The sequence below is a fragment of the Cricetulus griseus genome, chromosome 2, assembly GCF_003668045.3.
Source record: "Cricetulus griseus strain 17A/GY chromosome 2, alternate assembly CriGri-PICRH-1.0, whole genome shotgun sequence".
NCBI classification, from domain to species: Eukaryota; Metazoa; Chordata; class Mammalia; order Rodentia; family Cricetidae; genus Cricetulus; species Cricetulus griseus.
Window position 1 is genome coordinate 322,140,819 of NC_048595.1, and position 27,075 is coordinate 322,167,893.

The 27,075-nt window shown below is 38.7% G+C and overlaps 2 protein-coding genes across 7 annotated transcripts in view; both read right to left on the reverse strand.

Annotated features, from left to right (window-relative positions):
* The window catches only part of Erbin (erbb2 interacting protein), a 72,636-nt gene extending 71,764 nt beyond the window's left edge, over positions 1–872 (reverse strand). For all 6 annotated transcript variants that reach the window (XM_035440547.1, XM_035440545.1, XM_035440546.1 and 3 more), the window contains exon 1: positions 684–872. In XM_035440547.1, coding sequence (XP_035296438.1) covers positions 684–872 — 189 coding nt within the window. The remainder of the gene's footprint in view (positions 1–683) is intronic.
* Positions 873–5,338: 4,466 nt separating this feature from the next.
* LOC118238195 (atherin-like) overlaps positions 5,339–27,075 on the reverse strand; it is a 36,064-nt gene continuing 14,327 nt past the window's right edge. The window contains exon 3 of the mRNA XM_035438781.1: positions 5,339–5,389. The gene's annotated coding sequence lies outside the window, so the exon portion shown is untranslated. The remainder of the gene's footprint in view (positions 5,390–27,075) is intronic.

Consider the following 27,075-nt stretch of genomic DNA (forward strand, 5'->3'; position numbering starts at 1 on the left):
AGGTCAGTCTAGTCTACAAGGTGACACCCTGTCTTCAAACAAACAAACAAACAAACATAGCCATTCAGATGGCTATAACCCTAATAAACAATTTAAAGCTACTGCAGCTTTTTTTTATAAAACATGAAAACAAATACAGGTAATAAAAGGAAAGTAAGTGCATACTAAAAAAATTTAGTACAGTGGTAATCTGAGAAAAAAAAAACAACAAAACACAGCAATCTTTCCCCTCCAGTTGTTATTACATTTCAGAGATGCATGTTCTCCAAATCAATTCCAGACAAAATGGAGGGAAGCAGGGTTCCACCTCTAAAATTTATAGAACCATAGAAGCATGATGTGGTAGTTGAAATTCTACAATTAGCCCCAATTATAATGCTGCATATAGAGGGCTTAGACAGTGAAATTTCAGTTTTTTGACTAAATCTAATGGCTCCAGAAGTTGAATAGATATGTTATCTATTTTGATGGTTATAAAATGCTTCAAGTAAAAATGAAATTTTAAGTTATTCACACAAGTACTTAAATAACTCAAACAGAGGCTTAAAAATCTTTATCATTTTGAATTGTGCTTATAGTAAGATGAAGCCAGTGAATGGAAACACTTGTGTACAACAATATTAAGAATGTAAACATCTATGAACAGAAATTATCTAATGTAATTCTTGACAGTATTAATGTACCTTGGGAAGCTCTTCAATCTGATTAGCATCTAAATAGAGCTCCTCTAAAGTTTTTTCAAAGGTGAAAATCTCTTTGGGAACTTGTTCCAAGCTGCAATGAGAATAATCTAGAGTAGTGACCGTTTCCTCTTCTCCTCGTAGACAGCGACATGGCACCAACCGCACAAACAAACTTCGTTTTGTAGTCATTTTTTAAAAGCTGCAGCATATAGATAAAAACAAATCAAACTGTATACAATACAACAAACAACTTTTCCAACAAATTACCATCCGTATAGCACAACTAAATATCCACAGGCAAAATACCTCCTCACCACCACACACACCCAATGGAGCATATTTAAGATTGCTTTAATATCTACACTTATATATCTACTGGACTTTATATCAAACTCAAGACCTCCAGTACTTTACAAAACAATCCAAGATGTAACCATTCATGTTTTTCACAGGTCTTAACCATCAACCACCATTTAACTTTCCTGTGTGGTGGTTTGAAAAAAAAAAAAATGGCCCCCAAAGGGGTGATATTACTAGGAGGTGTGGCCTTACTGGAAGATGTGTGTCACTGTGGGGTGGGCTTTGAGGTCTCTTTTGCTCAAGCATCCCTCAGCATGACTGCCATTGACTTCCTGTTGCCTACAAGACGTAGCACTCTCAGTTCCAGCACCATGTCTGCCAGCACACTGCCATGCTCCCCATCATAATCACCATGGCCTGAACCTCTGAAACTGTAATTGAGCCACTCAAATGTTTTCTTTATAGCGTTGCCATGGTCATAAGATGTCTCTTCACAGCAATGAAAACCCAAACTATGATACTATAATTCTCCTACATGGAAACTCCCATCTACTTCAAGTATAATTTTGTGTCAATCAAATACTAGCCTAGTTTTTGAAAGACTTGAAGATTCTAAATTGTTGAAGATCACATGTGAGTCAACTCATTTAAAATACAGTCTTTCAGTTAACCAAGAGAAAAGGCTAGTTTTGAATTAATAAAAATTCTCAAGGCCAATTTTATTAAGAACTTGTGTATAAATTCCAAGTAGGCTAACATTAAACTAACATAGTAATAATTTAGTAAAATGAGGATGACTGCCAATGGGTAAGTAAACCTTTGTACATAAATATAATTCTTGCCTTAGGCAAGGAAACAAGCACCAAGATCTCAGGCCCAACATGTAAGAAAGTACAAAAAAAAACAAAAAGATAAGTACCTTAAATATTTTAATTGCTAAAAAAATATCTATTAAATAAAACATCAATGTTTAAATAAAGACATAATCAGTGTTTTTTTTTTGTTTTTGTTTTTGTTTTTTTCCTTGACTCAGGATCCAATATGGCTCAGCAAGGCACTACACTAATAGTTCTACTTCCCACTTATTCCCACTTATGGTACTTAAATGTCTGACCATAGACAGGGTTAAGTACTCCCCTTACACTCATTCTCACACTCTGACTTTACTGAATCACTAGGCACCATACTGAAATTCTTTAGATAAAGTATGTAATTATTTTCTTTGTCTTCATTACAATTTTCCAGGGAATGTCCTATTGTTTCCATAGAGAAGCAGAGTTTCTTAACTAGGAAACAGCCAGAAATTAGAGAAAGATCTTTAACACAGTAGTGTTTCTTTTTTTAGAACTCAGACTTGTAAAATAGACTTTTGTAAAAGCATGTAATATAAATTTGAACTAGAGCCTCAAAACCCATATTGATGTCTATTTACAAACTACATTAAAAGATTTTTAAGAAAACCTAGTAGGTCAAGTATCAAATGTTTTCACCTGAGGCTGAAGGTACAGTGTAAAGGTAAAGTGTTTGCACTGTATCAACCATGCAAGACTCACTCTGATTTAGAACCCCAGCATCACATACCCAGAAGGTTTACATCTAAAATCTTTGTCTAAAAAGAAATAGACAAAAAAAAAAAGCACACTGAATTCTTACTAACATTTCTATGCTTATAGGTATGTACATTTTACCAACAGGAATAACAGTTCATTCAATAAAGAACTGCTAAAGGGGGATTAAATATACAGTTATATACTAAGATAAATTTTAGAATCCTGGCTGGTGGAAGTCTTCCACAGGCCAGTCTGGGTCCTCAAGGCCTAGGCTGGCTGAAGACATTCTCAGGCCCTCCTGGTACCTTGTGGTGCTGGGCAGGAGGGTGTCATCATGATAAGCAAATGTGTGGTAGAGAAACAGAAGAGAAAGATAAGTGGAACTGTTCCTTTGTTGTGGTAAGAGGTAGAACAGTCAAAGCAAAGGTGGTGAGGAGCAGGATGATATTGGTGGCCTGCTTGCCAACCAGGGCCAGGGTGACTTGTCCAGGCCTGGGCTGCTGCCAAGGGCCATGTCTGTTCCATGGTCCTATGGCAGGCAGAGTCTGTGTTGACATCTGTGGCCCATGTTGCCACCAAAGGCCACAAGGATGCTCAGTGTCTGGGCTACCACCTGTGGCCATGCAGGTGTCAAGAGGCCGTGCCACTGCAGAGGCCTTACCAATCTAAGTGGCCTGCACTGCCACCTGGTGTCATGATGACATCTGGTACCAAGCTGCAGCTGAGGGCTATGTCTAGGTCCACTGACTACTGTAGCCAAGGTCTGGGTTGATGTCCTTGGCTCCTGTTACCACCAAAGGCTATGGGGATGACAGGGGTTTAGACTGCCTCCTCAGGCCATATTGATGTCTAAGAGCCATGGTATAGCTGTGCCATGCTAATCTTGGGTAGCCTATGTTGCCACCTGGGGCCATGGTGACCTCCAAGACCTGAGCTGCTGTCATGGGCCATGGATTAACATCCATGGCCCATGTTGCCACCAGGGTTTGTGTTGATGTCTGTGGTTCCTGTTACCACCAAGGGCCATGCTGATGCCCAGGATCTGGGCCACCACCTGCAGCTATGTTGGGGTCTAAGGGTTATGAGTGGCCTGTGCTGCTACCTGGTTAATAGTGATATCCAGGCCAGAGATGCAACTGAGGGTCATGTCTGGGTCCATGGCCTTACTGCAACCAGGGTCTATGTTGTCTATGTCCATGGTTCTTGTTACTGTCAAAGGCTATGTTTATGCCCTTGGTCACTACCTGGGGCCATATTGATGTCTGAGGGCCACATCTGTGTCTGTGTCCCTAAAAAAGTTAGGGTCTGTGTTGATGTCTGTGATCTGTGTTATCACAGAGGGCCATAAGAATCATGTATGATGAAATCTTAGGGCCACGCTGAGCCAGCCCTGCCCTGCGCTGGTCCTGCCCCTCACAGAAGCCTTGAACCAGACCAATGACTCACTGAAATAAGCATTAGCTAATAAAGCTGATAGAACAAAAATATACTGCATGACACACTGCAGCTCCCAATGCCACTAATAAAGAGGTGTTGGAGAGGTGGGAAAAACAAGAGCAAAGTGAGTTTTTGTTTTGTTTTGAAATTTTGAAAAAATTTTCTTGGTGGGGGGAATGCTGCAAGGCTAAAGGGCAGATATAGAGACTAGGAAATGAGTGGAATTGGGGTGCATGACATGAAATTCCCAAAGAATCAATAAAGAAATTACATTAAATTAAAAAATTTAAATCCCTAAAATAGATACAAAGTCTCTCAATTAAATTGATACGGAGGTCATTTAAGAACCTGCTATCTGTTCTGTCCAGTATGGTAGCCAATAGATACATGTACCATTTAAATTTAATACTATATCAAATAAAATTTAAAATACCATTTCCTTATTCCACTCAAATGCCACATCATACTAGGGATATCAAAGTGGATCAAACAGTTACAAAAAGTTTCTACCATTATAGAAGGTTCTGCTGCAGAGAACTACTTCATAGTAGTGACTCAAATTATGATTCTCACAAACCATATATTAACAAATATATCTGGACATATAATTTAAGAGTGTGCAAGAACTTGAATGACATGGCTTAAAAAAAATTCATTTCCAACCAACCATTCCAGATTTAGGAATATAATGAATGAATGGCATGAAATGTTATTACCTAATGAATATAATCTGAAAACAGCATACTTATTTTGGGTATGATTTAGGGCACTTGAGGTACAAGGTGATTTAGAATAAAGTAATTGTTAAACTGAAAAGTCCCCCTTACTAGACTCTCGTGGATTCATACTACAGTATGGAATGAAGCTGCTAACTGAATTAAAAGACTAAAAGGGACCTTAATCCTTGAGAGGAGGGTATAAAGGAAAAATAAGAGTAAAATTACCTAAAGCAAGATCTTCCCATACATAATAATACAAGACAGTTACCCACAAGGCGACAACCAAGCCAGTCTGAATACAAAGTGATACACAATCAAATTGATGGACTGCTATTAGAATTTTAGGAAAAGCTACTACATAAACCAGAGGTGATACTGGAGTTAAGAATCTTCTAATCAGAATGGAAGAAAAGTAGTCAACTGAGAAATGGAGTGTAATAAACTGACAACTTTCTAACTTTCTAACAAAAATTAAATCTAGCTAAGCATGGTGGTTCATGCCTTTAATCCCAGCTCAAGCAGACAGGTCTCTTTGAGGTCAGTCTGGTTTACATAATGAATTCTCCCCCAAGGGAGGGGGGAGGAGGGGGTCCCAAATCAAATCACAAAAATAAATAAATAAATAAATAAATAAATAAATAAATCTACTTACCACTGGGTTGAATTTATCTCCCTGATGTTTCTTAATTGAGCCAACATTCTATGAAAAGCAAAAGAAAAGAAAAATTAACAATAAAAATATATCTTTATAACTAAGGGACATTTCTCCTAATTCCTAATTTGCAACAAAAGCTAAATTGAAATTTTAAAATACTGACCACCATAAACTGAAAATCAAAACCAAACAAACACATCAAATGTAGTGGACTGGGCAGCTCTCCCAAATAGGGACTCACACTGGGCCTTCTGCTCTTTCTTTTTACTGACAGCATACCTAGTATTCCTAAAGACCACAAAAGGCAATCATTCAAGTAACCAGCTTTGGCCAGCCAAAGAGAACTCCAGAACATGACTAGGCTACTGGTACACACTAAGTGGCCATATCTAAATACATCTCTTATCTTGACTCTTCTCTTGCCTCCTAGCATTTTATAAAACTCAAGATTTTCTGCTCCCATGATACAAGAGAACAATTATTTCCTTCTGCCTACTGATCTGTTTTTCTTTATACAGCTCAAAGAATATTCCTAGAACTCACCAATTAAAATAACTGTACTAGTCCAAGAACTTTTAATCTATGAATACAGTTAAATTTATTTGCAGCAGCTGTACTTCAAAAACTAAGTCTTAGATTTGCTGACCACTGTTCAAAATGGAGCCTGTATCAAACCAAGTAAGACTCCAGCTTCTATATAAATAAACTAGACATATACAACAGTATCTCCAAAACATCATCAAATGTCAAGTGATTTTAAGGAATAAGAAACAAAAAGAGGCTCTGACTAGTTGACTTTCAAAGCCAATGGTTGTGCTTGTCCTGGATGCTTAACCTTCTAGGACCACTGGCAGTCATCTTACTTTTGGTCCCTGCATTTTAACCTGTTGTCAAGTTTGTATCTTCTAGAGCTAAGAGTTACAGCTGCAGGTGATGCTTAGACAAGGCTTCATTCCCAGTCATAGGAAGAAGTTCCCTTCTCAAAAGCCTCCTGGACCAAGACTGCTCCAGCTTCTTAAAAATACACAGTCATACCTGCATACACAAATTTGCTTATTTCTAAATAAATGACTAGTTTCTGAAATGAAATTGTTCATATATTTGTAAACTATTGAGAGCCTTTATCTATCAAAATCAAATGCCTACGTGATATGGATGCCTACATGATATGGCACATGCCTAATCCCAGCATTCAGGTGGAAGAGGCAGATAGGTCTCAGAGTTTGAAGTTCAAGACCAACATTTGGTCTACATAGTGAGTTACAGGTCAGCCAAGGATACAGTCAGTATACAGTACCCTTGTCTCAAAACACCAAAGCAAAGCAAATTATCTTTTCACTAAAACGTCATTGAGCTTACTGAAAAATAACAAATTTTCTCCATGCAAATAAATTCCAATCACCAGCTATATTTCAATTCAGCAGTTTCAAGGTTCTATGTGATGGATACTGTTAATTGCTTAAATGATTTATTCCTGCTTTTTTGGGGGGTGGGGGTGGGGGGGTTCGAGACAGAGTTTCTCTGTAGCTTTGAAGGCTGTCCTGAAAGTAGCTCTTGTAGACCAGGCTGGTCTCAAACTCACAGAGATTCACCTGCCTCTGCCTCCTGAGTGCTGAGATTAAAGGCATGTGCCACCACAGTCCGGCAGTCCTGCTTTAAGAAATCTTCACTATTCAGAACGCTAATGGGTTGAGCTGTCTAGACCAAAAGAGGTAGAAAAGGAAAGAGCACATAAGTAAATCAATGACTTATACAGTATTCAGAGATCTACTTTGTGGCTAAACAAGTTTTAGTCCTTCATTTTCCTATTCTTGAACCAAACCACATGTTGACTAGTGTTGCAAAAAAATCATCTTAGTACCACAAGTCAATGAATATGAGGAATAAAGTCTGTCAATAAATGTTATTAAATAGAAAGACAAAATGAGCTTAGTAGCTAAATTAATATTATTTCTAGATTTCTCAGTATGTCATGAAACTAATCTATTTGCTTAAACAAATATCAGATTCCAAATACAGCCAAACATGAATAGGTAAGATAATGTAAGTCCCCAATACTGCATGTTTTCTTTCATCTACAGAATTTAGTATTAAAGAAACATAAAAGTACAGAGGGAAGCCAAGCATGATGGTTCAAGCCTGTAATCCCCAGATTCAGGAGGCAGAGGAAGGAAGGAAAGTCCCAAATTCAATTCCATTATGGTCTACATAGCAAGTTGCAGGTGGTCAGCTATAACCATAGAACAAAACATTCTCAAATAAAGAAGGAAGGAAGGAAGGAAGGAAGGAAGGAAGGAAGGAAGGAAGGAAGGAAGGAAGTTGTGGGGAAACAGCTTGATGGGTAAAAGACTTTGCAGCAAGAGCCTGGTATTGGGTATTCAGACCCCTAGAACTCATGTAAAGAACATCCAGTAGCAAAAGTGGCTGTACTACCCACGCCATGGGGTAGACGGGAGGCAGAGGTGGAACATTCCCAGAAGCTCCTCAGTCACCTAGCCTACATAAGCAGCTACAAGGAGACCCTATTTTAAACAAGGTCCTCTGACCTCTGCATGTGCACAGAACGAAACACCTCCCCCAAAAAAGAAAAAGGAAGACTAGGTAAGAACAGGAAGAGGACCAGAGAGAATGGGAAGTAGGAACAAAAGGTCAATGGAGGGTACAATCAAAAATTTTTTACTGCAAAGAGAAAAAAAAAAAAAAAAAAAAAAAGACCAACAGAAGATATCCACAGTATGTTTCATAATTTTACAATTACTCTAATTATATAAAGCTACTGATCTCTGTGCAAATGGTTTAGGACTGAGTTACTTAACCTTCATATAGTGCATGCCACTCACACACAATACCTTTGTGTATAGCTAACAAAGATGATCATTAAATCTTGTCATTCAGTGTTTGTCCAGATCTAACAGTATAATCTGGGAAACTGGAGGCGCCTGTAATCTAAAATGTTGAAGATCACGTCGATCCTTGGATGTAAGAGGGATGAGATGCCTGTGTTTAGAAATTCCAGCCTGGCAGGGGGTTGGTGGCCACACGCCTTTAATCCCAGCACTCAGGACACAGAGGCAGGCGGATCTCTGTGAGTTCAAGGCCAGCCTGGTCTACAGAGCGAGTGCCAGGACAGGCTCCAAAGCTACACAGAGAAACCCTGTCATGAAAAACCAAAAAGAAAGAAAGAAAAAGAAATTCTAGCCTGAAGTTACAGGAATGCAACCCAAAGCAGGTAACTGGATACAGGCATTCAGAGATATGAAGAAAAGACCCACACTGAGGATATAAATTTGTAAGTTATTTACTTATAATTACATTCCTTAAAACAGTAAAATGAGATGACTATGAGGACAGGCAGAAAAGAGGGCCAATAACGGAATCCCACAACCCTGTAAGACTATACAGGTCAAGAAAGAAGACCGAGAACCAGCCAAGGACTCCAAAGTGTGGTCAACTCACACAAGAGAACACTGCATTCCAGGCCAAATTGTGATTGCCTAAAAGCAACATGAAAACTGTTTCAAGGTAGACAGAGCTAACAAATTCTGTCAAAAACAACAACCTCAGAGTATCTCAACAAAATCACCTCTATTGGAAAGGCACAAATAAAGGATATTAAAAAAAAAAATGACCATTTGCCAGAACAGAATATACATCAAAAGATAAACACCAGTGAGGTAGGAGAGGAAGAAGAAAAATCTAGTTAAATGAACACAAATTAGTGGTACAAAGCAATGAGTGTCACTGTGTCACATTCAAATATATACATACTCTATAGACAAGAGAGGCCAATTATATTTTTTAAGAAAGAGAAAGACCCTTTTAATTTATTTACTTTTTATTGAGTATATGTGAGTGTGTGAGTAAGTTTATGTGTAGCACATACATGCAGGTGTCCACAGATGCAAGTGGGTGTTGAATTCCCAAGAACTGAAATCACAGGTGTTTGTAAGCTGCCCCATGTATGTGTTATAAACAGAACCCAGTCCTCTGCAAAAGCAGAACACACTCTTAACTGTTGAGCCATCTCTCCAGCCCCTTATAAACTTTATAAATAGGATATTTGTAGCCTTCCATACATTGATTGCACTAGCAAAATCTCTGCAGCGGCGGTGAGGAGGAGGAAAAGAGAGGGGAGGGGGAGGGGAGGGGAGAGGAGGGGAGAGAAAAGGGAAAAGGGGAAAGGGGAAAGGGGAAAGGGGAAAGGGGAAAGGGAAAAAAGGGGAAAGGGAAAAAAGGGGAAAGGGGGAAGGGGAAAAGGGGGAAGGGGAAAAGGGGGAAAGGGGAAAGGGGAAAAGGGAAAAGGGAAAAGGGAAAAAAGGGAAAAGGGAGGGAAGGGAAGGGAAGGGAAGGGAAGGGAAGGGAAGGGAAGGGAAGGGAAGGGAAGGGAAGGGAAGGGAAGGAAGACAGAACAAAATAACCTTGGATGGAATCTTATGAGTAGCTGGCTAAAGTTCACCCAAAGTGAGGGGTGTATACTGCTGGAAGACAAAGCTTGCTTATCATACATGAGGCCCTGGGCTCAGTTTCCAGGTCCTCTGGAAGAGCAGCCAGTGCTCTTACCCACTAAGTCATCCCTGATTTTCGCTAGATCTACTTCTTATACTTGTGATTTATAATTTTTTATTGTTGTTGTTTTTTAGGGTTTTAATGATATTATAAACCAGAGCTCTTTTGTATCTTCCTATAGCCTAATTAGAAGTCAAAATCTCCACACAGATTTTCAATATAAATGAAACAGTTCAATTTACAGAAAAAAAAAAATTCTAATGGAAGAAATACTATCTGGCTTACTCTTCTGCTGAGGAAACCTGACAAATGTAGAAGAATCTGTGGAATTCTCTACCTCAATTTAGGAGGACTGACATAATTTAAGGCACAAAATGCCCTCAAATTAAAGTCTTTCATTCTACAATTACTACATTGACTATCTCAAAGAGAATTAACTATTAAAGAGCTGTATCAGAGCACTCTACAATCCTAAGAAAGAAATGGGAGTAAAGAAAAAAAAACAGCTCAAACTTGGAGAGAGAGGACAGTACAGAAAAGGTCTGTGGGTAAATCTCACCTGTTCCTATCACAGAGTTGACTGGGTTTTCAGAATCCTGAGGCAGGATTAACTTCTTTATGTAAATACCTTCAGTTTACTTTCTACTGTTTAAATCTATGTCAAAGTAATTCCTAATCTTCTTTGTTTCTGTTAGTAATTTTTAAGAACTGTTTGCACTTCCAAGATTCATCAAACATGATTTAAGAAGAGTCAGTGAGAATAAAACCAGATAGCTATATTAAAATCATGAGCACTGTTAAGACTATCATCGCAGAGACAACTGGACATACTTTTAAAGAGCCAGTAGAATTAGCTCAGGTGTAAAGCTTAGGCTTAGCATCTACAAGACCTTGAGTTTGAGCTTGAGCATCACATTTAAATTAAGTCACCAATTAAACTATAACGGACAAAAAGAGTTTGGCCATATGCTATATAATCTGACATATTTTCCCTCCCATCTTAAAAACAATCTCTTTGGAAACGCCTCTGTTCAGTTATCATCAGACCTTTATCCTGTTCCCTTCTGCAGCACAATCCCTCAAACCAGTTGTCCACATTTATTGTCTTCATTCATTCTCCCATTAAACTTTTTTAAAAGATTTATTTTTTAGATGTATGTGTATATGTATGTCATGTGTCTACATGCCTGTATAGGCCCAAAGAGAGTGTTAGATTACAGGCAGCTGGAATTACAGGCAGTTGTGAGCCACCCAATGTGGGTTTTGGGAACTGAGCAACAGGAAGCACTCTTTGCCACTGAGCCATCTCTCTAGTCCCCAACTGCTCTTAATCCAACTTCAAATCACATTTTGTCCTGCCATTCCAAATAAAACTGTCCACACACCCTGATTCTGTCACTACACCCTGATTCTGTCAGTACACCTGAGAATGCCAAAATCTCCTTTGCTTGTTGATCCTCTTTAAAGCAACCTCTTAACACAGTAACACAAATCTTAGTCCTCTTTTACATACACTCAAACCTATCCCGAGTAGTCACTTAATTTCAATCTTTGAAGTATTATCTATTTTCCAAATACTAAGTACTTATGAAGCTAGAAGAAATATTCTTTAATATGTACAACTCTGTGCTTTTTGTATACAAGTCAAAAGTAATTTAATTGAAAATTTTCAAAACCTAGTAAATACAAGTATAAGTGTATTTACTATACCATTGTTTAGGTTCCAACTTGTCCCTCAAATTGGCTGAAGCTAGAACATGATTAAAGGTAAGTGTTAGAGAAATTAGCTGCAGGAGCAAAAAAATTAAGACAGGGATAGAGCAAATCCCAATATAAGAAATGATCTTCCGTATGATGGAACAGGCCTGCTTGTTCCCCTTTAACCTGCTGAGAAAAACACAAAAGGCTACTCAGAACTATCTATAGAATGAATGAGAAGCTTTTATCCACTGCTCCTCTCAGTGGGAGACAAAACTCTTCCTTACTGCCACCTCCTTGCTTTCTTATCTAGGCCTCCCACAGTTAAGAAGTCATTGAGGCAAAAAAAAAAAAAAAAAAAAAAAGAAGACTGTTTGAGACAGAAGTCCAGCCTCAGGTAAGCCTGATTTTTCATAGTGCCAATTCCTATGACTAAGGCTAAAAGTCAAGGGTGAGCTAAGAGAATATAATGCAGACCACAAGCAATGCCAGTTGCACTAAAGTGAGTCCTTTTCTAAACTTAAACTTGTACATCTAACTCTGCACCCAATAACCTCATTTAATAGGAGGACTAAAATGATTAACAGAAAGAGTACTAGGCACAGGCTCAGGTGCTCAGGAAACAGAAGCAGGAAGAACCCAAGTTCAAGACCTGCCTGGACTACAAAACAAGTATGGGGTCAAGATGTTAAATTAACAGTACTACCTAAAGCAAAAATTTTAAAAAGATCCAAGAACATAGCTTAGAGTACTTGCCTAGCATATGTGAAGCCCTACATTTAATGCCCAGTGCTACTAGAAAGACAAAAGAAGAGAGAAGAAAGAAGGGAAAGAGGAGAGAGAGAGAAAAAAAACTTAATGTATGATTCTGGTTTCTATGGGAGACTATAAACAGTAAGGCTAGAAGGGGAATTCTAAGAGAGTTTCAGTAGGTACAAGCACACTGCACAAGCATGAGGACCTGAGTTCTGAGGCCAGCATCCACATACAAAGAAAGACCAGTGGCCATGCACACCCTAACCCTGGTGCTGCGGGTCAGGAAACAGGAGGATCACTGAGGCTCTAAACTTGGCTGAAGACCTGTCTCAAGAGAATAAGGCAGAGTGACAGAGCAGGACGCCCAACATCTTCCTCTGGTCTCATGAACAACTCTTCCTACCCTTCCACCCACATAAGCACAGACACCATGCTCACAAAAATAAAATTTTTAAAATGTGTGTGTGTGTGTGTGTGTGTGTGTGTGTGTGTGTGTGTGTGTGTTTGCAGAATATTTGATCACACTATGAACCCCGAGATTGCAATATTTACTGGAAAACCCTGTTTCTCGTTGTGGTGTGGCTCAGCTCTAGTACACACCTTTAATCCAAGAGCTTCCTGCTTGAATTGAAGGGACCATCTCCCCATTTCGGCAGCCATGACAATAACACGTGCTTGCCATGACCTTGTCCTAGTCACTAGAAGTCAGATGCCTGCCTCGTGGCAAGGAACCAATCAGAAGTTAGCTGGTGGCGCTATGCTTTACGGCTCTGAGTGTGCTTTATGGACAAATGCACAGCAACCACCCTGGGAGGGCCTATGGGCCATAACAACCAGTTGGCCAATCAACACAGGGCAAGCCCTCCAAGCCTGGAGGCACACTAATCCTGAGCCTGTGAGTACCCCTAGACACTCCCCTTACGCTGCCCTACAAGATCTCTCGGCAGCCAGTTCGAGCTGTCTTTGCTGGCCATCCACCATGGTGGGTGGGTGAAAGACCCGAGCTAACATGGGATTAGCTCGTTAAATAACAATAAAGCCTCATGCAGTTTGCAGCAAGTTTTCAAATCTGCCTGGTGTTTGGGGTGACCACAGTCCTGGGCTGGGACCCTGGAGGCCTGAGTTTTCCTGGGGGTCTAACAGAATATTGTAAAAGGATTAAATAAAGTCAACCATAGGTCAAAAGTCAGAGCAAGGGGAGGACGGGTGGGAGAAGGGAAATGGGATTGTCATGTAAAACAATCCTGTTCCTAATTCAAATAAAAAAAAGTTGGAAAAAAAATCAATTACCAATATATGATAAAATAAAATCCAGTTAAAAGACTTAAAAAAAAAGAGCAAGCAACCAGTTGACAGGAAGTGAACACGGATTATTAAGAAAAATCCATAGAAAGTGAGAGGAAGTCAGGAGGATGGAGACGACACTCAGGAAAAAAAAAGGGGGGGGGGACATTCAGTTTGAGGAGTTTTGTTTGAGATGGCAGAGAAGGAGGGGATTCTGGGATGTCAGTGGAGGAGGAAGGTCAGCTGGGTACTTTCTCTGCCTCTCTGAGCTAACAGTTTTGATTTGATTTTTTGTTGTTGTTGTTTTTCTGAAACCCCAGCATCTGGCTCCCTAGACTTTATTGGTAAAATCAAACCACTGACATATTGCTAAGCATATATATAGTATTTGAGAGAGAGAGAGAGAGAGAGAGAGAGAGAGAGAGAGAGAGAGAGAGAGAAGGTCTAGAGATGTAAATCAGGAGTAGAATCCTTACTCCAGCAACACTCTCCCAAACACACATGCACACAATACTTTTGGGGGTGGGGGTAGGGCAAGAAGTGGTAGCATGTACCTGTAATCCCAGGGAGGTCAAAGCAGGAAAATTTTGAGTTTGAGCCAGCTTGGGATATCTTGCAAATTCAAAAGGTAGATAATTTCTCAGAAGACTCAAAGATACAAAATGTAAAAACAGAAATGAGAATGGACATTTAGCAGTACAGACTAAATTAAACTGCCAAATTCAAATAGTGGTTATGTTATGTTTTAAAATATGCATAGCTTCATTACAAGTTCACTATAACTTTGAAACTGGTATCTTCAAAGTTAACAGGTATTAACTACTTAACATGCAGACTCAAGAATACTTCAAAAAAAAAAAAAAAGAGGCTGAAGCAGGAGGACGTCAAGTTCAAAGCCAACCAGGATTATTCAGGGAGGCCTTGTATTCCAAATTAAATAAATTAATTAATTAAATAAGTGCCCTGATGCATATCCCAGCTCTCAAGAGACACAGCCAAGGGGATCATCTGAGGCCAGATGATCAAGCCAGTCTGAGCAACATAGGAAGAACCTATAGTTATCATTACTTGTTTTTTGTTTTAAACCTGTGGTAGTTTGAATATAACTGGTCCTCATAATCTCATAAGGAGTGGCACTATTAGGAGGTGTGGCTTTGTTGGAGTAGGTATGGTCACAATTGTCCGAGGAAGTATGTCATTGTGGGGGCAAGCTTTGAGGTTTGCTATGCTCAGAATACTGTCCAATATCACAGACCTATTTTCCTGTTGTCTGCAAGATATAGGACTCTCAGCTACTTTGCCAGTGCTGTACTTGGTGGGGGGTTTTTTTGTTGCTATTATTGTTTTGTTTTTGTTTTTTTACTCTTTGCTCTTTGGGGGCCTGCCACCCAGATTCCAAATAAATACACAGAGACATATTCTTATTTATGAATGTCCAGCCTTATTGTTTGTTTCTAGCCAGTTCTCTTAAATTATCCTGTCTACCTTTGCCTCTGGGCTTTTACCTTTCTCTATTCTATATGTCTTTCTTTTATTTCTTACTCCATTGCAGCTAATATGTCTGGGTGGTTGACCCCTGGAGTCCTCCTCTCCTTTTTTCGCTCCTCCCTCTCCTGGTTCTTCTGTTTACTCTCTGCCTAGCAGCCCTGCCTATTTCTCTCTCCTGCCTAGCTATTGGCCATTCAGCTCTTTATTAGACCAATCAGGTATTTTAGGCAGGCAAGGTAACACAGCCTCACAGAGTTAAACCAATGCAACATAAAAGAATAAAAGACTGTAACACATCTTTGCATCATTAGACAAATGTTCCACAGCATAACAAAATGTAACATATCTTTAACTAATATTCCACAACACAGCACTGTGTCTGCCTACATGTTACCTTGTTCCTTATCATGATGCTAATGCACTGGACCTCTGAAATGTAAGAGAACCACCCCAATCAAATGTTTTCCTTTATAAGAGTTGCTGTGGTCATGGTGTCTCTTCACAGCAACAGAAACGCTAACTAAGACAAAACCCTACATTATATGAAGCAACAGTAAAATACAACTAAGAAACAACAAGATGAATGGAAAACTATTATCTGTAGATCAGATTTTGTGTAAATCACAAAACTAGATACAAAAGAAGGAAAACGAACTTTCTCCCTAAACATCAAATCACATCTATGTAGGCAAAAACCAACATTCATTCCTGACAAAAATTTTAGTAAATTAGAAACAGGACTATATCCTCAGTTAAGAAACTAACTTAAACATTGGTGTAACCTCCAAGAATAAAACACAAGAAACACTGTCAATTATTTAAAAGAATATTATTACTACAACAAAGTTGAAAAACATCCCCACAGAATCAAAGTAATACCTTTAATTAATATATCAGACAGTGGATTTGTATCTATATTAAAAAAAAACTCTTAAAAAGCTACAACAAGTACTCACAATATGGGCAGAAATACAGCTCTATTAATAAAATATTTGTCTAGCCTAAGGCCCTGGTTTTAATTCTCAACACAACATAAACTGAACATGGTGGCACATGCCTGTGATCCCAACATTTGGGAAATGGGAGTAGGTGGATTAGAAATTCAAGGTTGGGGGTGGAGAGATGGCTCAGAAGTTAAGAGCACTGGCTGTTCTTCCAGAGGTCCCGAGTTCAATTCCCAGTAACCACATGGTGGCTCACAACCATCTGTAATGAGATATGGTGCCCTCTTCTGACCTGCAGGCATATAGGGAAGCATAATGTCGTATATGTAATAAATAAATCTTAAAAAAAAAAGAAATTCAAGGTAATCCTTGTCTACAAAAGGATATTGACCAGTAATTAGAATTCCTATGGGGAGGGGAGGGGAGGGGGAGGGGAGGGGAGGGGAGGGGAGGGGAGGGGAGGGGAGGGGAGGGAGGGGAGGGCTTAACAGGCTTTGCTCCAAAAGTAAACAAAAATCCAAATTACATAGGGATACTAGCATCTTTAATCATTAGGAAAAATACAACTCAAAACCCTCAGTAACTCACCATTATGCAAGTACAGGGATTATCATCAAGACAGAAATAAACGTTAAGGAGGATGTGGAGAAACTAGAACTCTTGTACTTTACTGAAGGTAATATAAAAACAGTACAGGCACGTTGGAAAACAGGCAGATCCACAACATTACTATCCACAGTTACTATCTGGTATGGTGGACAAAATGACATGTCCATACAATGGAGTATCAGTTAGCTATATTAGAAAAAGGTAATGTACTAGCTTTTAATACAGCAGGGATAAACCATGGAAACATCACTCTGTGTTCAAGAAAACACACAAGGCCTCTTTAGAACAGCTTCTTACTCCACTGTGATTTCTCCTTTCTTTAAAAATAGTCACCACAAATCCATATCATGCCTTTGTCAAACTATTAAGGCAGAGTAAGTGGTTTGAGAAGTAGGTATGTATAACAAGCAGTCTACTCAATAGATCAGCCCTGCTTTGAGGCTGTTCTTCCATCTGAAAGGGTGCTTCCCATATCCACCGTACAACAGCTAACAGTAACACTGTTGCAAACCAGAGAAGTTATATCAATCATTTTATAGTTCGTAATATGTTAAGACCAAAAAACAAACAAACAAAAAACCAGTTCCCTCAGAAGTTGCTGCACAGAACACTCTTACTAAAGTATAACATAGAGATGCACCTGAATTCCTGAACACTGTCTAATTATTTATTCTAATGCCTTCCTGAAATTAACTGCCTTCTAGGCTTTGAGCGTCTACAAGACCAATTACATCCTTCATACAATCCCATTTTTCTAGCTTCTGCTTATTTCTTATAAAGCATTAGTCACATTGATAGCTTTATACCAAAGCTTCTGAACTTAAATTTAGGGAAAAAAAAAACCTCAAATACATGAAAAATCTAATGTAAATATCGTCAATTACTTTGAAAACCACTGTCTCTATCCTTCCGTCCACACTGAAGGACTCAACACCCTAAGCTTTGTACCAGAACCCCTGTAAATGTCAAGTGAGTGTTGTAGCCAGCTTTTAATTTCAGTGCTCAGAAAGTACAGACAGGAGATCCCTGGAGCAAGCTGGCTATCTAGCCAAGCCTTCTTGTTCATCTCAATGGAAAAGGTGGGAAATTATAAAGTTAAAACTAGAGATGTCATCCTTGGGTCTCTACATGCACATGCACCTATGTACACCCACATATATACAAATGCATATATATGCATACATTTCACAAAATTGAACATAAAAAAAATCAGTAAAGGAGTTAGAGAACAGAGCTGGCTCAGCAGTTAAAGAGTGCCCACTGTGCAATCATGAAAACCAGAACTTTGATCCTATCTCCTAGGCATCAAGCTGGGTGTTCCCTGAATGCCTGTAACTCCAGAATTACTGTGGCTTCTAGATTTCCATTTTAGCCTGGAAAATGAGCTCCAGGTCCAGGGAAAGACCCTACTGCAAAGGAACAGGCAGAGAGTGACAGAAGACACTTTTGCCTTCACAGGTCCGTGAAAGAGTACACACCTGGACAAACACATGCTCCACATGAGCATTCACAAACATATAAAGAACTGTTTTAGGCTGTCTTATGGAATCACAATAATTTTAATATTGATCCATCCCAATAACTTGTATTTTTATAATCTTCTAAAATAGGCTCTTTTTAATCTCTACCATCTTACCCCACCCCTTTCACTTTAACTTTCAAGAACTGGTTCTCTCCTTCACCATGGGTTCAAAATATCAAACTCAGGTCATCGAGTTTGCATAAAGTACTTTTATCTGCTGAGCCATCTTACTGGCCCTGAAACAGTTTTTAATATGCACTGACTGTCATTACTAAAAAACTTTATTAACTGAGTAGTATTAACATAGGCATCTCTGAAATGGGAATCAACTCAGTAAATGGAAGCTGCCACCATTTCTACAGTTTAACCAAAAGCTTTAAAAATATCTTTGCATAAAATTCTTAAAAATATATATTATGCTATTTACAGGTGAATAATGTTTATGTTAAACTGTATTTAGTAACAAAATTTCAAAACAGATATATTTGATTTTATTTTTAAATCACATTTTTGGTAGAACTCTTCCAAAAAATTATTGTTTATCTTCTTAATCTCAGTATGAATTGTTTTTGAAAAAAATTACAGAATTTGATGAAAACTACTAAAATGGAGACTTAAGAGTATGGTCAGGAGTAGAGTGCTTAACTGGAATGCATGAGCCCCTAGTTAAATCAGCTAATCTAAATTCTTAAAATTGGAGAAAAATAATTTATAGTATTAAACCTAAAGTTATGAGTATGAAACACCTTCATTTATAAAATGCTTACATATAAATATACCTTCATGTAGTATGTACATGAAAGTTATGGAAACTTAAGCAGAATCAAAGCAAACAAGTGTATTGTTTCCTGAGTCACATTAAGTTCTAATATTTGCTTTAAGTTGTCCAGAAACATATTGCCCAAAATAGAAACACACAACTACATCTGTAAACTGTATTTTAAACTCTGATGTTTTACAGATAGACATGTTGTTTTTTTTTTTTCCTAGAAGCTTAATTTCTCCACTTTCCCAGTAAGATTCTCTGTGTCTGTTGATGAGTTAAAACCATTTATATTTAAGGTCATTATTTGGCAGATATTTACTAAATAATGTGTTGCTATTGGTTATTTTCTGCTTAGATGGATTACTGTTTATACTTTTCCTTTCTGCTCTAATAATATTAAGGGTTTGCTGGCTATTTTGTTAACTCAGAAAACAGGATTTATGCTCTAATCAAACAAATTTTATACAAATAAGGAAGTCACTGATTTTTCATCCAAATGGAAGATCAGTTGAGTTTCTTCAGTATCATTTTTGAGATATTATACATTTACACAATAACTGTTCTTCCCTCCACATGACTTTAAAAATAAGTGACCTGTCTCAGTATTTTAGTCATTTCTCTAGCATTTCACTGAGGCATTATTTTAAATACGTGTAACTTACAAGCTGTCTTTCTTGGTTTGACAACTCTTTCCTGGTCAAATGCTAGATCATTAGTTTTCTGCAACACAATAAAACATTGACACTCACAGACCTCACCACTCATCTATCTCCATTACCTCTAATACCAAATTGGCTGGATGCTCTCAATATTGACATGTACCCCTGGGCTCAGAGGTTAAAGAGCAATTGCTGCTCTTCAGAGGGCCAATTTTAGTTGCCAGCACTGTCATCTAATGGCCCACAACTCCAGCTCCAAGAAATCTGATACTCTCTTCTGGACTCTGTGGGCATCTGCACTAAAATATGCACATACCCATGTACCAGTGGAGTTAGATGACCCTTTCACAGGGTCACCTGAGACCATCAGAAAACACAGATATTGACATTAAGGTTCATAACAGTAGCAAAATTATAGTTATGAAGTAGCAATGAATATGGTTGGGAGTCACCATAACATGAAGAACTGTATTAAAGGGTCATAGCATTAGGAAAGTAGAGAACCACTGCTCTGCACAGACACACAATTTTAAGAGTTTTAAAGTGCCCTCCCCAGCAAAGGTTCCTAAAACTCATCTTTACACATTACTGAACTCAAATGGAAAAGTACACTTCCTTACGGAATAAGGAAATGACAGAGTAATTAACACCAAATCTGACAGTGGTTCTCACACATATGGTAGTAAATGCATTAGTCAGAGGCCAGGGATAATTGTTGTCCTGTCATGAAGGAGTCAATACAATGCTTGTATTTGGAGTGGGTAGATTGTTTTGCTTTTTGCACAGTATTTTATTTAATAAGTTGTAAATATCCAGTAAACTAAGAGAATATTAAGATTTGTTTTAAAATTTAAAATTTTTAAATTTATCTAACTTTTGACATCAAATCTTATCACAAATAGCAATGTCTCTTCTAACTGTAGTTTAGTTGACAATATACCATATATCTGTGTCAATTTACAAGTGTAGCATCATGCGGGATGTCCCTCTCTGTATGCTGTAAATATATTTTTCTCTTATTGGTTGATGAATAAAGGTGTTCTGACCTATGGACAGGTAGGATCTAGCCAGGCAGGAAATATAGGCGGGGCTACCAGACTAGAATGCTGAGAAGAGGGAGGCAGAGAGGAGCTGCCAGGGAGATGCTATGAACTATCAGGAAGATAGCACGCCAGGCATTCTCTGGTAAGCCAAGACCACATGGAAATACATAGTTTAGTAGAAATGGGTTAATAATTAAGACAGAGCTAGCCAATAAGAAGCCTGAGCCCTCAGCCAAGCAGTTAATAATTAAATAAGCCTCTGTGCATTTATTTTGGGACAAAACAGCCGCAGGACCAGGACCAAGTGGAACAGAAACTGTCTATAGTAGCAATTGCACTCTTGATGGGACTACATCCAAAGGCAAGTTATCTGTAACCAATGATCAATGATTCTTACAACTGAACTCAGGTTTTTTTTTTGTTTTTTGTTTGTTTGTTTTTGTTTTTGTTTTTTGTTTTACAAGACAGTTTCTCTGTGTTGTCCTGCTGTCCTGGAACTTACTCTGTAGACCAGACTTCTTGTAGAATATTAGTTAAAGTTGTGTTACATTTGTTTAATGATGCAAAATTGTGTTGCATTCTTTCATGCTGCATTTGTTTAACTCTGGAGGCTGTGTCTGTTACTTTGCCTGTCTAAAACATCTGATTGGTCTAATAAAGAGCTGAATAGCCAATAGCTAGGCAGGAGAAAGGAGGGGCTGGCAGAGAGAGTAAACAGGAGAAGATAGAGAAACAGAAAGAGAAAGAGAGGATTCCAGGGGCCAGTCACCCAGCTACACAGCAAGCCACAGAATAAGTAGTAAAGAAAGGTATACAGAAACAGGGAAAGATAAAAACCCAAAGGCAAAAGGTAGACAGGATAATTTAAGAAACAAGCCATGCTAAGGCCAGGCAGGCGTTCATAAGAAAGAATAAGCCTCTGTGTGATTTATTTGCGAGCTGGGTGGCAGGTTGCCCCCAATCCCAAAAGAAGAAAGACCAAAAAAAGAATTAAAAAAAGAAAAATAATACAGGCTGGCCTCCAGTTCACAGACATTCCCACCATCCCCCAAACTCCCGGCTCCTGAGTGCTGGTATTAAAGGTGTCCACCACCACCCAGCTGAACTCTTAAGTTCCTAATTACGACTGTACATTAGAATCCAATACCCAAGCTATCACCCTAAATAATTCAGATCAGAATCTCTGGCATGCAGGATCTAGACTGCATATTTTTGTTTCATTTTCTAAAACTTCTTACTATATTCATTTATTTATTGGTGGAAGAACACATGCCATGACACACAGGTCAAAGTAAAACTTGCAGGGATAAAATTCATGATGTCAGGCTTGGTGACAAATACACTTTACCCACTGAGCCATTTCTCCTGTCATTTTTGTTTTGTTTTGTTTTTCTTTGGGGGATTTTTTTTTTTTTTGGTGAAGCTGCTATACAATGAAATGAACATATCTTAGAGTATATTCAATTATATTGGGGTTTCAGGACATTTTCATTACCTAAAAAGTTCCCTTATACCCTCCATCCAGTTAACAGCCCTACTATTCAGAGGCAATCACTCTTCACATCTAATGTGAGAGCTGGGTTTTAATATTTCCTAATAAATAGAATCATGCTATATATACTCTTGTGCCTGGATTTCAGCATTCAAAATTATGAGCTGAGCCATGTGTTATGGTAGTATTCCTATAATCTCAACCTTCAAGAGGCTGAGACAGGAGTATTACAGGTTTGATACTATCTGGATTACATAGTGATGAGAAATTCTCTGTCTCTGTCTGCTTCTCAGCTACATAATGTGCCTCTCCTGTCTCTCTGTTCTCTCTCTCTCTCTCTCTCTCTCTCTCTCTCTCTCTCTCTCTCTCTCTGCACCTCTCCACACAGGGGTTCGAGCGCTCTCAAGCCCCCCCCCCAACTCAGTGCCCATGCCAGACAACCTTATTTTTGAGCTAAGTAAATCACCTTTAATTAAAAAGTACCAATCTTAGACATTTGGTAGCAATGGAATATTGACTAATATACTTTATTTATTTGAAATGAAGTCATAGGTAGTTTAATCTTCCAAACCCCATACAAGGTTAAAAAGGGGGCAGGTGAGTAACCTATTCCACTAACTAGAACATAGAATAAACAGCAGTACTAATTATTATAGCCACATACGTAACCATGATCACATTTAGAAAATGTCATTAAGCTTTTTTTTGAGGGGGTGTATGTGTAGACATACATTCTGTGTATATCCCTGGCTGTCCTGGAATTCACTCTGTAGACCAGACTGGCCTCAAGCTTAGAGATCTGCCTGCCTCTTCCTCCCAAGTGCTGTGATAAAAGGCTGCACCACCACTGCCTGGCTGTCATTAAGTATTTTAAAGGTGCATATTAGTATCCTGTAGAGAACTTGAAAAAATTGATGCCCACTCCTTCTAAAATTAAATATATACCTACAGTAGTTCCACTCCCATCTGCCAAAGAGAATTGAAAACATGCATTTGCAATATGTTGGGAGCAGCTGTATAGTCCCTAAATGACTGAATTCAAATGTTTAATTAAAAGATGGATAAACAAATTGGAGGAGTTGCCACTCAGCAGTTAGAAAGAGTGAATTATTGACTAAACACAGATGAATCTCAAAACCATTATTTAATGAAAGAAGCCAGGCACAAGAGTATATATAGCATGATTCTATTTATTAGGATAGAATAGATATAAATAAATGAAGATTCACATTCACAACTACAGATTACATGTTGGTGATATGCCATCCAAAATTTCTAACATAGGAGAATTATCACAAGGCATGGAACAGCATATGTATGCCACACAACCATGATGAAATCTCCACTTACTGGGCTGGCAAAATGGCTCAGCAGGTAAAGGTACTTGAGGCCAAGCCTGATAAACTGAGTTCAATCCCAAACACATACATGGTCAAAGTAGAGAACCCAATTCCCACCGATTGTCCTTTGACCGTCACATACACTCAGTAGTACACACACATACCTGAAAAATAATAATAATAAAAAACATTTAACTAGAAAGGCGAAGGAGCTGGGTGTTGGTGGTGCACGCCTTTAATCCCAGCACTCAGGAGGCAGAGGCAGGTGGATCTCTGTGAGTTCGAGGCTAGCCTGGTCTCCAGAGCGAGTTCCATGACAGCTTCCAAAGCAATACAGAGAAACCCTGTCTCGAAAAACCAAAAAAGAAAAAGAAAAGAAAGGCGAAGGAAATAGTTCAGTCAGTGAAGTGCAACCCTGCAGACATAAGGATCTGACTTAGATCCCCAGAACCCACCTAAAAAGCCAGACATGGTAGTGCATGATTATATTCTCAGTAATGAGGAAGTAGACAGGGGATCCCTTGAGTCTGCTGGCCAGCCAGGTTAGCCATATCTAAGAGCCTATAATATGGTCCCAGCAAGAGACCTGTCTCAGCAAACTGGAGGAAAGCTTGAATTACATGGATAGCCTGTTTCAAAAAAAAAAAAAAAAAAAAAACCTCAGGACTCAGTAAAGATTATATAAATCAAATTTTAAAATCGCAAACTGACTACATTTGACTGACTTCTTTTGCTAACATATTTATGGTTTTGGATTAATGATATAAGCCTTCCTTGCTATGCCATAGTCTCTTTTACATGCCAACTACTTAAGTGGTCCTACAGGAAAAAAACATACAAAAGTATGGTAACATATTGGGCAAACCTTTATGAAGAATTATCTCCAAAGTATCCAAACATCTCTTCCTGAACATTTAGTTCTCTCCAGTAGGTCCAACTTACTTGGTCCGATTTGGCTTCTGAAGGTGGACTGCCCCCCCCCCCCCCGCCCCGCCCCACACACACAAGGGTTTCTCTGTGAAACAGTCCTGGCTGTCCTGGAACTCGATTTGTAGAACAGGCTGACCGTGAACTCACTAAGATCCACCCTAACTATACTACCCTAACCAAGTAAACAAAGTTACATCATGGTAATATTGTGTATCTTTCCTAGTCTGGTAAGAGCACTTCCCTTAATTCCTGAAACCTCATTCTAATGGGGTGGGAGTGGGGGTGGGGGATCAGAGACCTCAATTTAGGATTACTACAGAAAGACCTAAGCAGAACTCTTAAATACACACACACACACACACACACACACACACACACACGGGGGGTGGGGGGGGATAGCTTGCAACAGAAAGCAAACAAGACATGGACCATTCCAGAAGGTTTTTAGAGTCCATCGTGGCAGAAGGAATAGCAACAAACAGTAGGGGCATGGTGACAGGGGTAGAAAACCTCAACCACAACACTAATCAATGGGTGAACTAGAAGTGACACTAACTGGGGACAAGTGTTCACATGCCCAAGACTGGAGGGGGTGTGTATTCTCATTCAAACCACCATCAGGTTTCTCATACCTGGTACTGTGGTTCTTGTTAGACAGTTTATGGTTCTGGGTGGGAGCACTACCAGCCCAAGTGGAATAACTTCATTTAAGACACATAAACATGTATATGTAATACATATAATTTTAGGTAAGTGTAAGATATGATTACTTACATCTTTTTCAAACATCCTTAGTATTGTTTGTCCCTCCTTCCCTTTTTTCCTTCTGTACTGACCTCCATCCTCCTTCCTAATACTTCCCCCACACTCTGGTTTTCCCATTTCCATATAATTTGTGTTCTGCTATTCCCCTTTCTAGCACCACCCATTATCTCCCATGATCTCTTTTTACTTTCCTGGTTTCTGTGGTTACTCCAGGTTCTGTATTCACATCTGAAAGTTTCGGGCTAAGAACTACAGATGAGAGAAAAGGTAGCCTTTGCCTTTCTGGGTCTGGGTTACCTCACTCAATATAATATTTCTAGCCCCACCCATTTACATGTAAATGTCGTGACTTTATTTTTTTTCATAGCTGAGTCACATTCCATTGTTTATATGTATCACATTTTATTATCTATTCATTTGTTGACAGGCATAGGTTGTTACCATTTCCTAGCTATTATAAACAGAGTGACAATGAACATGGCTCAGCAAGTATCTGTGAAGTAGGGTATGGAGTCCTTTGGGCAAATGGCAAGCAATGGTATAATTGGGATATATGATAGATTTATTTTTAGCTTTTTGAGAATTCTCCATACCTGATTTTCAGATTGGCAGCACCAGTTTGCAATCCCAATGATAGTAAATGAGGTTCCCCCCTTTCCCCAAATCCTTGGCCTCGTTGGTTTGTTTGTTTGTTTGTTTGTTTGTTTATTTATTTTGTTCATGACTATTCTGACTTGGGTAAGATGAAATCTAAGTTGTTTTATTTGTATTTCTCTAATTGCCTTAGCTATTAAAAAACACTGCTTACTGCCTTGCTCAGTTGGCTTTTTTATATAGACCAGAACCACCTGCCCCAAGGGTGGCACTACCCACAGTGGGCTGGACACTCCAACATCAATCTTTAGTCAAGAAAATGTATGTACCCAGAGGCTTGCCTACAGGCAATTTGATGGAGGCATATTCTTAAATGAGGTTTCTTCTTCCCAAATGACCCTAGCTTGTGTTAAGTTGACAAAAACAACAACTAACCAGCACAAACTGTAAGCCTGAATAAATTCTTTCTTCTATAAATTGCCTTGGTTATGGTCAGGGAAATTCTAGTATCAGGCATATTGTAGAGAAACCTTAAGGACATTATCCTAAAATACATATCACATAATCAAAAATAACACAGGCAAAAAGTAAAATAGTAGTTGTCAGCGACTGGGTGACCATAAAGTCACTTTTAATAAGTTTCAATTTTATAAGAGAAGGAATATCAGAAATGGATGGATGGTGGAAACACGTATACAACAATATGTACGTAATGCTAAAACTGTAAAACACTAAAATAATGAAGCCACGAGTGATGGTGAATGCGTGTAATCCCAGCACTTGAGAGGTGGAAGCAGGAAGACCAGGAATTCAAAGTCAGCCCTCAGATACACAGCAAGTCCAAAGATAGCCTTAGCTATATTAGACTTTCTCAAAAAGTCAAAAGATCAGCCCTTTAGTACCTTCACTAACGTGGCCAGCTGTCAACCCTGACAATGCATTCCTTTCTAATCTACACTATTGATTGGATAAACTTTCCTTTCTACTGTTGGGGGAGGAGAAGATCAAAGTGAATTTTATGTGTATTTTAACACAGTAAGGAAACTGAAGAGGAAAATCCTGGGGAGCTGGGAGGCTCTGTAAATATTGGGAAGATGTGTCAGTGGGAACTACAGTTCTTGGGTTGAACCAAGTAGAAATTATCTAGAAGTTGACAGCAGTTGTAGTTAAAGAAACTGAGCTTTCACAGCAGGACATCAGGCCCTAAGCCTAAAATCTCATCACTCAGGATCATGATTCTAGCTTCAGCTACCTAAGACTATTTCAATGATTAATCGATATTGTTTTTAAATGGATCTTTCACTTGATCTGTAATCATTTTCCTACTTCTCAGAA